The sequence below is a fragment of the Alligator sinensis genome, unplaced genomic scaffold, assembly GCF_000455745.1.
Source record: "Alligator sinensis unplaced genomic scaffold, ASM45574v1 scaffold1094_1, whole genome shotgun sequence".
Classification (NCBI taxonomy): domain Eukaryota; kingdom Metazoa; phylum Chordata; order Crocodylia; family Alligatoridae; genus Alligator; species Alligator sinensis.
Window position 1 is genome coordinate 501171 of NW_005842562.1, and position 13992 is coordinate 515162.

The window sequence follows — 13992 nt, forward strand, 5'->3', positions numbered from 1 at the left end:
TATGAGAATAAATAAATGATCTTGCAAGTAATTAGAATGAATTTATTAAAGGTTTTCAGTACTTGAGCAAAGACTTTTGACCTAGACCCATAGATGGGGACCTACCTGAATTGCAGTGGAAGTTTTGCGGTGCCTTTAATCTCACTCAGTTCACTGTGTGCCTCCCAATTTGCCGAGTGGCTGAAAGGCAAAGACCTTGACATTAATTGCATTAACCACTCAGTGGGGAGGGCACAGCTAAAAGAGTGAAATTAAAGATGCTGCTGCATTGCAATTTTAGGTAGGTCCCTACCCAATGAAACCAATATACTGAACTGAGCATTGGGCTAATGCATTCATTAGACACCGTTATGTGCTACTTTTGATCTGTCCAGCTGGTTTATTATGCACCACAGGCTAATTTTGTCTAAAGAGAGGCTATTTGTGTTCCTTGGATATGCAGAATAGTTTTATTTTATTATGTTTGAAAAAGTCACTACATTTTTTTTAATGAAGGCTACATTTTGGGTCTGAACTACATACTCTCAAGGCTGCCTTGTTTAACTCTGGCTTCTTCCTAAATTTTAGGGATGTGGGTTTTCTTGTGTTCCTTTACCTGCAATTGGAGAAACTTCTGGTAATCACTTTTTTGTTTAGCATTCCCAGCTTTTCTTCCCTTCAAAAAAGGCATGTCCTAGCACCATAAAACAAGTAAGATTTTTACATGCAATCAATTGTTGCACATAGGCAGGAGTAATTAAAGAGTGTATGCCTGTATATGTATTCTGAGTTTGGAAAAATAAAGTGTTTGGAAGATGACTCTCTCACTGCCAAATATTTATATTTTAGGCAGCATTACCTTCTCTCACAAACCCACCTTCTCTAAGTCCAATTCGGCGGAAAGGGCAAGAGAGAGATTCAGGTGAACAGACATCTGTACCAATGAGCCCTAAAAAGGGTAGTGAAACTAATCCAGGTATGGAGATTAACAGATGTACATGCTGTTTATGTGTATACATGGTGGACTAGGAAGAAAATCTTAGTTGTGTAACTCAACATACCGTGGAATGCCAGTGTTAATTTTGAAGAGGTTTGCATGGATTGAGAAATGGTTAAAATATTTTTTGTAGAGAATCATAAAAATTCCATCCATTTGCAAGCAGTGTGGATTTCTGCCTCTTGCTGTTCTTACCAGTGCTCTTGCCGATTTGTGGTCTAAAACTAAAAATGAAAATATTTGTTCTTCATACTCCAGTGATGGAAGCTGGGTGCTTGCTTTGCTGTTCTTTTGAGTACAGATATTGGGTGCTCAAGGAAAGCAAAAATCTAAATTTAAAATGAATATGAAAGCTTTAAGGACTTTCTTTAGATATTTTAAAAGGAGCAAAATAAATTATTCTTTTAGAATAACTTTAAGGAACCCAAGTAAGTCCTCCTTGGGTCTGTTTTGGATTATTGTGTCACTAATTTTCATAGAAGGTAGTTACTGTTTTACAAGAATGAATCATTTGGACAGCCATTTTTTTTCTAGTAACTTGAATGTGCATATTGAATCATTTTACCATGCATTTCAAAGTTAAGCTACTGTTGTATTATGGTGGTCTATCTAAATAACTTTTCCTTTTCTTTAAAAAGCTGCTAGGCAAACTGATACTCCAGGACCTGCTCCAGCAAGCAAATCATCATCGCTGGGCAGTTTCTATCATCTTCCATCATATCTCAAGTTATATGATGTCTTAAAAGCTACCCATGCTAACTATAAGGTACAAGGCAATATCATTTGGGTAAATGTGGTATGTAAAATACAAGAGTAAACGTTTTTTTGGCTAGTGTTACAGGACTGTAACTTACTTTTCTTTCATCTTGAAGTATGAAGTTTATTTCTCAGTGTGGGTACATACATGCCCTGTGCACTCGGATTTGTCCAGAAGCATCTTTTTGGGGTTCTGCTTGTCCCTTGAGTCTCCTATAAAGATGTAAAGGATCCTCAGCTGGAGAAATCTCAGGAGGCAGGTGGAGAAAAGAGTACTGAAACTTTGAGGGAAAGATTTAGATCTCCGTCAGGTCATATGCTGAACAGCTGGAAATACCTTTGAATGGCCTTTGGGAAGAGTCTCTCTGGCACCCTTCCTGTCGTCAGTCACTGTTCTAAGGCGAGTGTCAGCAAGCTTTTAACAATGTTGGGCTGCTGCTTGCAACCCAGCCACTACAATTACAGATGGGATCATAAACAGCTCAAAGCTCCTAATTCACCCGAACCTGCAGTTAATGGGGAGAGGGAGGAGTAGGAGGGACTGACTGCACCACAGCTCCATCATAACTGTCCCTGAGATCTTGCCTGTTGTTGAGACAAGTGGAGGCTGTTTGTAGCCTGAACTAGGGTTAGGTTGCTCTGGTTTAACTTGCACTTACCATAAGGCAGTTGTTACTACCTGTGGCCACAGGTAATGGTAATGGGGTGGCAGTTTACCACCTCAGCAGCACTCTAGTAACTGTTCATGTGTCTGCTTCTACCCCACAGTAAGTGAAAGCTGCACCAGGATAACTGGCCCCCATTTCATCTGGGGATAAACTGCCCTGGCTTGACTCTCATCCCAGGGTGAGAATTTGTACAGGGTACAGTTACTGCTGAGCAGCTCAGGTACAGTAAATTCCTTCCTGCTGTTAATTGCAGGTAAAGGGACAGTGATAACTGCACAGAAGTGCCAGCAGAGTACCAGTGTTGTAGACAGGATAGTCCAGGAACCGTGCAAGATGTAAGGTTTTCTTGGTGTTATCTTTTGTTGAACCACCCATATCGTTGGGAGAGCTGAACATACTTTTGGGCAGTGCTATGCAGATGAAAGGAATAATTGGACTAAAAATGTTTGGGAACCACTCTTGAATCGACTGAGGAGCTCTTACAAATGACAGTTACTGACTGAATAGCACTAGTGGCGGCCAAAGACTGCTCTTTCCCAACGGCCATCTTGCCTTTCTTTTAATATTTACCTTTATACAATAGACTTGTTAGGTAGAACTCTTTGGTTTTCCTCACTTTCTCACTTTCTGCCAAGGTCACACTGGATCTTCAGAACCCTAATGAAAAGTTTGGATGTTTCCTGCGATCTGCTTTGGATGTCCTCTCTCAAATTTTGGAACTTGCAACTCTTCAAGACATTGGGAAGGTGTGTAGTTTAGGTTCAGAAATTAGACACATTTGTAATATTTGGAGGGAAGTGGATACTACTCCATAGATAAACCGAAGACTAGCACCACAACAACCTATCTTCCCAGGAATCAAAACTTGCTCACACATCAAGCAAAAGAACTGAATAAACACTGGGTCACAATGACATCACTTGGTGTCTTCAGTTGTCACAAGGTGCATGAGTTCACTTTTAATCATGAACTTCATGTCACATGCTATAGCTAAGTATGAAGATTGTTGCTGGTCCAAACTAAGTGTCACGTAGGTGGAATTAATATTTCTAAAATTTCTGATCATCGTTCCAAGGACACTGCCTTTGAAAGTCTTGATGGTTTTGTAAGTGTTTAATTGTTAGCATGCTGGGTAGCATAGTAAGTGAATCATAATGAAGGGATGTTGCTTAACTAATTAAATGCTGTTAGTAGGTTTGCTGTGTTGTCAGGTAGTAAAAAAGATGAAGAATTTTGGATAATTTAAGGGTAATACAGTGACTTTTTTTGTCCCTGTCGTTCTCACTTATATTTACATAATTGTTATATACTGTAATCCCATTAAGTGGAGAAAATCAGGAAGTTTCCTTTTAGTTTGATATTTTCTCTCCTTGTTTTAACTGAGTTAAACTAGTTGGGTCTTCTGTAAAGCCTTGTAAAAGGTGCTTGTGGCTTCATAGGTCACAGTGCCTAACTTTCAGGTGTCTGATCATTGGAATGGAATCCAAAGTGAGGTGCCTAGATTTTCATCTTCATACAGCACATTGGGGAAGTTGGTTGTTTCTAAAGGAGCCGTGATACAAAAACCTGTGCTGGGAAGCTGCCATCTAGAGCTACCCTACAGAAGGGGAGTGCTTGAACTCCTGCCATGCTAGAACTTAAGGGGCTGACTCAAAGATCCAGGCTTCTCGAGGACAGACACCTACAAGTGTTCTTTGAAGGCGCTGAGCAGGTCTCACTGTGCTGAAAACTTAAGTGCTAGAGAAGGGGTAAGGGCTGGTATTTGGTTGGACAGCCGTATTATATAATAACTTAAGTAGCAATCACCCGGACAGTGGGGAACTAGGGTTACAGGCCTTCCTCAGTCTGATAGGGTTCAGATCTACTTCTACCTTCTGGGACAGTTCCTTAACCACTAGGCCTCAAGCCTTTTGCTGAAGTTGTTGTAGTTTGCAAGAAGAAATGCAAGTTTTATAGGGCCAGAAGAATATTGTATTTCCTCTGATACCTCATACACCTTTGCCCACAAAATTAGCCAACCAAAGTTGTCATGCATGTTTTAAGCAAAGAAACTCTTTTCTTTTTGCAGTTGTGCTTTCTTGCCCACCCTTCCCAGCTGCATGCAGGAGGGGAGAGTGCAGTGGAACTTGCACTCTTCCCTTGCAAGTTCCACTGCTCAAGCTTGAACCCTGTCACAGCTGCTCAGCCAAAAGCTGCTGCCAGTTAGCAGTGGCTACAATGGGGTTGAAGCGTGAGCTGTGGAGCTTGCAAGGAGAGAAGGACATGGAAGAGTAGATTCTCTTCCTGTTCCATGCGGCCTCCAGCCATGGCTCTGGAAAAATGTTTTTTTTCTTCATACTGCCTTTCCAAAACAAGGTGTCTGTCTTATGTGAGGGGGTGTGGGGTTTTTTTTTTGTTTTGTTTTAGAAAGCACAGTAAGCAAGAGAGCCTGATTAGCCTGAAGAACCGATGATGGCAGCAGTTGGTGGGCAGCAAGCAAGGGCATTCATCTAAGGGGAGAGGCCATCCTGTAGTCCAGGAGTTGGCAGCAATTTTAGCCAGAGTGCCAAAAACACCCCAACCCTGACCCATGCCTTGACTTGGCATTTCAGGGGCAGCCTGCAGAGGGGCTGTGAGGGATGTGATCCTCATTGTTGGCATGCACACCTCTGGGTGGACAGTGGGGGAGGGACTGGGGTTGTGCTGCCCCAGCTCCTTCTCCACACTGTGCCAAGGCATGCATGCAGTTGTTGCTGGCACAGAGCTGCTGCCAGGGCTCTAGAGCCCAATGCAGCTGTGTCTGCATCCTGCCTGCTGCAGCTGCCCAGAGCCCAGGTCAGTGGTGGAAAGCAGCCAGGAGGCTGCAGACAGCTTCACTGGGCTCTGGAGCCCCAGCCAGACTCCACAGTAGCTGTGGGTTCATGCGTGCCTCCAAGCAGAGTGCCTGGGAAGGGCACCACAACCCTGGCCCCTCCCCCACCATACACCCAGAGGTGTGCATGCAGCTGTGGCTGCCACGGAGCTCAGTGAAGCTGTTTGCAGCCTCCTGGCTGCCTGCCACAACCAGCCTGGGCTTTTGGCAGCTGCTGCCAGCCATGGAAACTGGGCTGCTTGCAGCCTCCCAGCTGCCTGCTGCGAGCAGCCTGTGCTCCATGGTGGCAGTTGCCCAGAGCCCGGGCCAGCTGTGGCATGCTGAGCCAAATGGCCTTGTGTGCCATGATCTGACACGTGCGCCAGGGGTGGCTTACCCCTGCTGTAATCATGATTCCTTAGATTGTTTTTAAAATGTATATTAAGAATTCACAAGATAAAAAAAAACAAATGCTCCCTTGGAGCAGGAACCAAGGAGACACAGGTGCTGCTCTGCCTAGTTTATGGGTCTTAGTGGGGCTTGGGCAGGAGCTGGGTGCCTAATTGCTCATATTGTGAAGTCTTGGGCATGTGCACAACAGGGAATTGCAGGCATCTGTCCCCTGGACTGTAATTGAGTCTCAGAGTTAGTTTAACTCCCTGGACAATACATGGGGAAAGTTAAGTGTCCTTCAGCTTAGGGGGAGGCGCTTTGTGAGTTTTGAGGCCTTCAGGATTTGGTGGCTGTTGAGCATTTTTTGGACCAAAGTCCATTTTCTGGAACCTAAGTCTGTGTCTGGCCTCAAAATATTACATTTTTACAATGTCCTTGCAATTTTTTTCTCAGATTGCTGGTGTATCTTTCCAGTCTTTAAGCTTGCTCTTTTTTCTGTATTAAGAATTAAGCCAATAAGGTTTTACTTCCTGGAAAAAATGATTTACATTACTGTTTTTCTTTTTCCTTTAACTTTTTTTTTTTTAGTGTGTTGAAGAGATTTTGGGGTATTTGAAATCCTGCTTCAGTAGAGAACCAATGATGGCAACAGTTTGCGTGCAGCAAGTAAGGAGTAATTTTTATTGGCATTTTGGGTAGAATTATTTTGGAGGGTGCACTCTGTTCACTACTTTCTTCCTAAGGAAGACATGGGGAGGGAAACTACTTTTGGGAGAACTTGTAGTTCAGTATAAAGCGGATATTTTTATGTTGCTTTCATTGATGCTTTATGTAATTTTGCTTTGGAGCTCCTTCTGCCATTAGAATAGTTTTTCTAAACAGCTGTCATGTGCTGTGAGACTACACAGTCACCTTGCTGGGGTCACCTGACTCCTAGTTATCTTTCCTGCTTGGTGCAGGGGGCTGGACCCGATCTTCCAAGGTCCTTCCGGCCTTACAATCTATGAAGTTCCTCCATTTACCTGGGTGGAAAGCAGATTTAAGAGATGTCAGGAAACCTATTTTACAGAACTGGAGGGGGCGTTGAGAGATCTAAGTACTATGCTTTTTCATAGACTAGTTTAAGCCACTTAGGCTTCAGGGGGAAGAACTAAGCCTTCATAGCTTCCTCTCAAGTGAAACTGAATGCTTTTGCATTTCAGATAATCAGCAGATTCCTGTTATCACTCTGCAGATAATACTTGGCTCACTAAGAGGTTGTGTGGCTTAATTCATTGAGAATACTTTTATGCTTGGTTTGAAGGCTATAGAAGTATGAAATTTTAGATTTTACAACACTTTTAATTTTGCACATTTAATCTTTTGAACTTACAGAATTTCCTGGCGTGTTGTTATTGTGGCTTGTCTGGTACCTGTTTTATTTTTCAGTTTAAGAAAATATAGTACACTAGTTTAAATTAATCTATTATCCAGTCATACAATTGATGCAGTAGGGAAGTCCCTTACTGAGCCTTAAGGCCACTAAGAGATGTTAAAGAGAAGGTGTGATGGGGTCTGATGCATGATTCCAACAATTGTTCTTTCTGCATGGCAGGAGGCATGATGGTGAGATCAAGCATCAGATCCAATCATACCATGTTGCCAGTGCAGGAGGAGCCTGTGGTCATGCTCCCAGGCACCGTTGCACCAGCAGTCTTTACTCCCATGTCTCGGGGCCCTGCCAGTGATTGGGGCTCCCAGCCAGGAGAGCTCATCTTGCTCCTGAGGCTGAGCTCCATAAGCTGGGAGCACTGGCCACACATTTAGTTAAAGGTGTGATAGGAACCAGCCACAAAGTTTTTACACATTTTATGTAATAACTTTGTCACATTATTGGTTTTATCACACCATTAATTGAATGAATGTGTGGCCATGTCACTACTTAAGATGCAGTTAACCAGTTCATAGTGTCTTAAGTGTAATGTGTGTGGGGGGCTTAAGTCTCCTAAGACATGTTTTTATGCCCACTCCACTTGGGTTCAGCGGTGTCTTTAGTCATCCTAGCACTGCTAAGTGAATGGAAAGAAATCAAATGTGCCTACACCCATGTAGGCCATCTTTTGTAAGGTTGATGCAAAGAAAAACGAAGTTATGATTTTGGTTATGGAAGACTTGGGCCAGTGTGAACTAATGACAGAGCTGAAATTTCTCTCCCAGTGAAAACATACAACCCTCCACCCCCAAAGGAAAAAGCAAAAAAAATCATAAACCTGCCAACCAGCCCATTTTAAAAATCTCTAAACAATAATTATCTTTCTCAGGACTAGATTAATTGCAAGTAATCTTTTTTTTTTTCTCTCCCCTGAATGTTGCTTTCTTCATGGCTGACTAGGATTCTCAGCAACAAATAAGAATGTTCACTTGGTTTAACACCTAATAACGAGCCATAAGATGCAATTCATTTGTGAAGTAAACAGCTACCGGAAACCACATTTAAAATAAGAACAGATTCCAAACAGTTACCAAAATTAATGTAGAATACATACTTAGGTTGGGAACTTACTTTAGCCAAAGGCCTATTCCAGTTTAGAAAAGTTAAGTTTAGCTTTTAGGCTTGTACAAGCTCAGAATAATTTTATGACTTGATTATTCTAAAACCATGGGAAGGAATAGGGATGAGAGGGGAGGGGAGGGATGTCATACTTTAACTGATCACTTTACTGGTTTAAAGATTTGGGGATTATTAATTTAAACTGTTTTCATGTCTGCAAGAAAACATTGTTGTGCATTTTTTTCTGTACTTTTAATGGTACTTTCAGCCTTTCTCTTGCACAGTTGGAAAAAAATTAAGATTGCAATGTGACAGTTTCATTCATAAAATGATTTCTGGGAGGATGCCACTCAAGCTATACTGTTCCAGAAATGCTAACTATTTTTTCCCCCAAACTTTTCCTTAGTTGCTGAAGACTTTATTTGGGACAAACTTGGCATCTCAATACGATGGCTTGTCTTCCAACCCCAGCAAATCTCAAGGCAAAGCTCAGCGCTTAGGCTCTTCAAATTTAAGGCCTGGCCTTTATCATTACTGCTTCATGGCACCGTATACACACTTTACGCAGGCACTTGCTGATGCTAGTCTAAGGAACATGGTACAGGCTGAGCAGGAACATGATGCCTCAGGGTAATTTATTCTTTTCCTTTGTGGTATAGTGGGCTATCTTGAGCTTTTGTTTCTGTGGATCACAGTAAATCCTAATACAATTAAGAGTACTGAACTCTTGTGACATATTTAAATTAGTTTTTCACATTGAAATTTCAGTATGAAGATCAGTTGTCAAAAGCTGTCACTTTTCTATTGTATTTAAAGTGGTATACCTTATCATTGGTTTTGTTAACTTGAGCTCTGGTATAATCTTGGATTTTGGGTAGCACAAAAGTACTTCACGAATAAGTCACACTAGAAAATTATATTATATTATATAATTACAAAAGCTATTCATTTTTTAAATTTATGTTTATATTATAGTAGGATAATAATTACTCATATTTAAGATAGCTTTTATTGTTCACATATTGGTGTTTTAGTGGCCTGAGCAGAAAGGCAAAGGAATAATTTTTTTTTTCTCACTCCTAGGTAGACAGGTTGTGCAGAACAGGCTGCAAATGTTGTTGGAACAAAGTAGGGAAGTGCATTAATGTATTACAGTTACCCTTGATGGACAGTATGTCTTGCAGATGAAAACTGGGAAACGTGTATATGCCTATGTTCTCCAAAATACTTGCAACTTTAATGGTAAACAAAATGTGTGCATGTGAAGCTTCTCAAGCTTTTTCTTTTGTTTTACTCTGTTTTGATAGATGGTTTGATGTACTGCAGAAAGTTTCAGCACAACTGAAAACTAGCATTTCAAGTGTAACAAAACATCGTGCTGACAAGGTAATTAAAATGTATACATGTTTTTCCTTTTCCATTCAAATTAGTTGTTCAGCAGTTTCACTTTGAATTGGAATACCATAAAAATGATTGATAGATGTCTTTTAACCTTTTGTTTTCTTCTTTTTTTATAGAATGCTATTCACAATCACATCCGCTTATTTGAACCTCTTGTCATAAAAGCTTTAAAGCAGTACACTACAACAACATCTGTACAGCTGCAGAGGCAGGTTTTAGACCTGCTTGCACAACTCGTTCAACTACGGGTTAACTACTGTCTTCTAGATTCAGATCAGGTTAGTTACTCCTTTCATTTTTGCCGGTTTTTAGTAGATTAAAGGGTCATTGCTGTGGGTGCCGAGTATAGCCGGAATGGGGCCACGATGGAGTGGAATTAGGCACAAACGTGTACTGGTTGAATTGAAAAAGAACTTTACTTACAAACTGACGTACAGGGACTTGCGTCGATGCACACAGTGTAGGCACGCTCCATACAGGTTACAAACAAAAGAGAAAACCGGGTAGCACACCGATGTTTCTGAGCATGCAGGGTGCGGGGTACGTTGGGACGGTTGTCGACGGGGAGTGGTTGGTGGTTGATCAGGCCCCCAATTTTGCTCCAAGGTACACAAGGAACTCGTTCCCAACGTACACGCGGAGTTCTTCGACTTGGGCGGAAACTACCCAAGCTTTTATACGGCTAGTGAGCCAATTGCTAGCCGCCGGGGATGAATAATTTACAAAGAAACAATTGGGGTAGCATGCATCCAAATGGTGCAACTGCTAGTTTTGGCGGGAGCTGATCACTGCACCAAGACTTTTCCCGCCGTAGCGAGGCGTCCCTTGCACCGAGTACTTGCATCGTGCTAAGAATTCTGCTGTGTCGAGGCACTTTTAATTACTAAGTACAGACAATTGCCAGGTTAAAATGTTTAATTATTTAAAGGAAGATGCATAATACTTGTCCTACCAATAGGAGTGTCATTTTCAAAAACAGGGATTTATGATGGAATTTTATGGAATAAATTTTTCTCAAGGTGAAGATTATGATCTTTCTCATTGGGTTCACTTTCTGGCTATCATACACTAGTAAATGGGTGTATGTTTTTTTTTTTTTAAATTTCCAAAAACATTAATTTATAAACATTTTATCAAAAACTTCAGAGAGGGAATGGCATGTAGATAACCAAATGACTGCATGAGATGAACTTTGATAAACAAGTATGTGTTGTAAATGCACGTAGGAAAAAATAGTAATCGGTATTACTTTCTATTTAGTTGAAATAAACGAAGTTGATGATTGATTTAACCACTGAAAATGCTTGGCCCTCTGCTGGTTCACAGAATTTTCCTATTCAGTGCTTAGCTTGTAAACGCTATGTTAATAAGTAGCAGAGCTGACTCCACTAAAATGATTTTTTGTTATAAAGGAAAAAACATTGCCTAGATAATTGTGTAGGCCTGTTCCTTCAAGACATGTCCCAGGGCCCTGTGTTAATTGATGCTTTTTAGTTTCCTTATGTTTTTTCCTTAGTGCTTTTAGATAGAAATTAGAGAGACCTGTTTTTGTTTGCTGTATGCAGTTCTTGATGCTTACTTTTTATCCTTTTGTAGGTGTTCATTGGATTTGTGCTAAAGCAGTTTGAATACATTGAAGTAGGACAGTTCAGGTATGGGATATCAATTTGGCAAATAATATTCATAAATACGATGGGAAACGCTATACAAAGCTGTACTTTGTGTGTCTTGATGCAGTTTGCATTACTGTGTCATCTGTAGTATAGAGAGAGGTCTCTTTTGTTTTATGTTCATTTAGTCTACAAGGTGCAAATCTACTCTGCCATCTATAGTACAGATCACGGGTTACTACATATTTCTACAATGGTTCTAAGACAGTTTTTTCAACCCATGAGTTGTGACTCAAAAGTGGATTGCAATATAGGAAGGGGTTGCAAGCAAAGTTTAAAAATGGATCAACAAATTTAAAAAGTGGATTCTCCTTTAAAGGAAAAAAACATGGGAAACCATGGGTTTCCCCTTGCAGGATAACAGAGTTCCAGCCTGCAGGGGGCTGCTTGGGGCTGAGGGTGTGGGAGGAGGGTGATCAGATGGGGATGGGGCACCATGTGCATATGAGTGCACACGTGCACGTCACAGCCAGGCAGCCTGGAGAGCAGTTCCCCATGGGTAAGTCTGTGGGGTGGGGTGGGGTGGCATAGGCGATGCATGGGGTAGGGCACATGTCCCACCCAGATCCTGTGCACTGGCAGTGAACAGGGCTGATTGTGCACACACATGCATTAGTTCTGGTATTTATATGAATGGAACATTTTAGTAACTGAACTACTATTGAGAAATTCAGAAAAATTATTTTTAAATACTAATTTTTAAGAGGTACAAACAGTTGAAATACTATACATAAACAGACTGTTTATGAACTTTCTATGAAACCATAAATGATTATCGTTCTTCTGAGTAGGGCTTGCTTGTATGTATCAAATAAAAGGTTTTGTGTATTGACACCTTTTCTTTTCTTTTTTCAAGGGAGTCTGAGGCAATTATTCCTAATATTTTTTTCTTCTTGGTATTATTGTCTTATGAGCGGTATCACTCCAAGCAGATAATAGGAATTCCAAAGATCATTCAGCTATGTGATGGTATCATGGCCAGTGGAAGGAAAGCTGTTACACATGGTAAGTTAAAAAAAATAAAATAGTGGAACTGATACTAATTCGGTAATAATTAAACACAACGTGCTAAGGAAATCTGGGTGTATACTGATCGGTCCAGAAACCATTTTTGCTTAGTTTTCTTAGTTTTATTGTTGTACTCTTAAAACTTTTTTCACATATTAAAATAGTATCAGTGTAACCCCTTTAAAAAAAGTATATTTGCGTCTAATAAAATTTGTCACATTTATATGTAATTGTTAATTTCTACTTAATTCAAGTACAAGGAGTTCATAAATTTACAGTATGCTTGAGCAGTGAGGGAGAGTCTTGTGTACTATCTGTCTTGTTCTACCAAGTACTTGTTTATTGTGTTTTGCTTTCTCATAAATTCTTTGAATTAATAGTGTTTGCCTTAATGTTTGGTTTAAACAGGCAGCTCTTAGTTGGTTGCAAGGGTATTTATTGCCTATTAGATATTCAACATAATTATTTTGTCAGCTCTGTACAATACAAAGGAAGCAGACACAAAGGCAGATTACAAATTGGATTTAAATGTTTTTCTTCAAATCTTCGTAAAATTGCACATTTATGGAGTATATGTCTGTCTAGCTGTCTATCTATAAAACACATAAAGGAATTATTTAAAATGTGTGTGTAAACACATAATATAATGTAAAAGCTATTGAAATACATAATTTCTTCTTAAAATATGTAGAGGTTTTTTAGGAATCTGATTTGAAATGATTAAAAACAACAGTTTTAAAGAACAAGAATGCTGTTTATTAGGGTTTATCTGTTTTTTGAATAGTATAGTGGTAGTAAATTACCACAATGTTTTTTACTTTTGGAAAAAGAATATGAAAAACCTTATTCTAGAGATTTCAGGGAAGCTTGTGTGGATTGTGCTAAGAAAGGTACACCTTTCTAAAACACATTTAATACTAGCAATAATGGCCAGATATGCCTGCAACTTGGCTTCTGCTTTAATAGGGATTTAAGGAACAAGAGTTATAGTACTGACATGGTTTGTTTGGTTCTTTCCCCCCACCCCCCAGGCATTTATAGTAGCTTGTCTCTAGCATGTTGACCACTAATAGCAGAAAAGTTGTGTGGGAATCAAACGACTAGAATTTTCTGCTGAATCTTTTGCGTATACTACTGAAATACGAAATTTGTGAATATTTTTCTTTTTAGCTATACCAGCTCTGCAACCCATTGTCCATGATCTCTTTGTATTAAGAGGAACAAATAAAGCTGATGCTGGAAAAGAACTAGAAACACAGAAAGAAGTGGTAGTGTCAATGTTACTGAGACTCATCCAATACCATCAGGTGAGATAAGAGAACAAAGACAAACCTAGTATTGTGTATGATTTACGGTATGTATTATCGTTTAGACTGGCCATACTAAAAAGCTTTCAGCAACCGTTGCTCTATTCTGCATGAATCCTCAGTAGTTGGGTATTGTATTGTAAGTTTTCTGACGTGATAGGGTAAAGTATGCTGTTTTTTAACTGGGGCCATGCTCCATGTCCCAGGCTGGAGTAAGAATGGCACTTGCTAGCATGGAGCAAAGGTAAATGGCTGGGGAGGGGGGATGAGGCTGCAAGGAGGGTGGAGGCACATCGGGAGGGAGCAGGTGGTGGTGGTGGGGGTGGGAACAGTAGTGGGGCAGGTACAAGGTGGGGACAGGTGGAAGGGGGGCAGGCACAAGGTGGGGAATAGGCAGCAGGGGCAAGATGTCTCTTCTTCCCCCCCGCCCCCCCCCCCCCACCGCACCCCCTC

General features: G+C 40.6%; 1 protein-coding gene across 7 annotated transcripts in view; it reads left to right on the top strand.

Moving 5' to 3' along the window:
• Window positions 1–13992, top strand: part of HTT (huntingtin) — a 161361-nt gene that overhangs the window by 69719 nt on the left and 77650 nt on the right. For all 7 annotated transcript variants that reach the window (XM_025214043.1, XM_025214044.1, XM_025214046.1 and 4 more), the window contains 10 exons: window positions 829–955; window positions 1615–1742; window positions 3036–3146; window positions 6212–6289; window positions 8560–8783; window positions 9461–9539; window positions 9671–9832; window positions 11151–11206; window positions 12081–12229; window positions 13403–13539. In XM_025214043.1, the coding sequence (XP_025069828.1) occupies window positions 829–955; window positions 1615–1742; window positions 3036–3146; window positions 6212–6289; window positions 8560–8783; window positions 9461–9539; window positions 9671–9832; window positions 11151–11206; window positions 12081–12229; window positions 13403–13539 (1251 nt within the window). The remainder of the gene's footprint in view (window positions 1–828; window positions 956–1614; window positions 1743–3035; window positions 3147–6211; window positions 6290–8559; window positions 8784–9460; window positions 9540–9670; window positions 9833–11150; window positions 11207–12080; window positions 12230–13402; window positions 13540–13992) is intronic.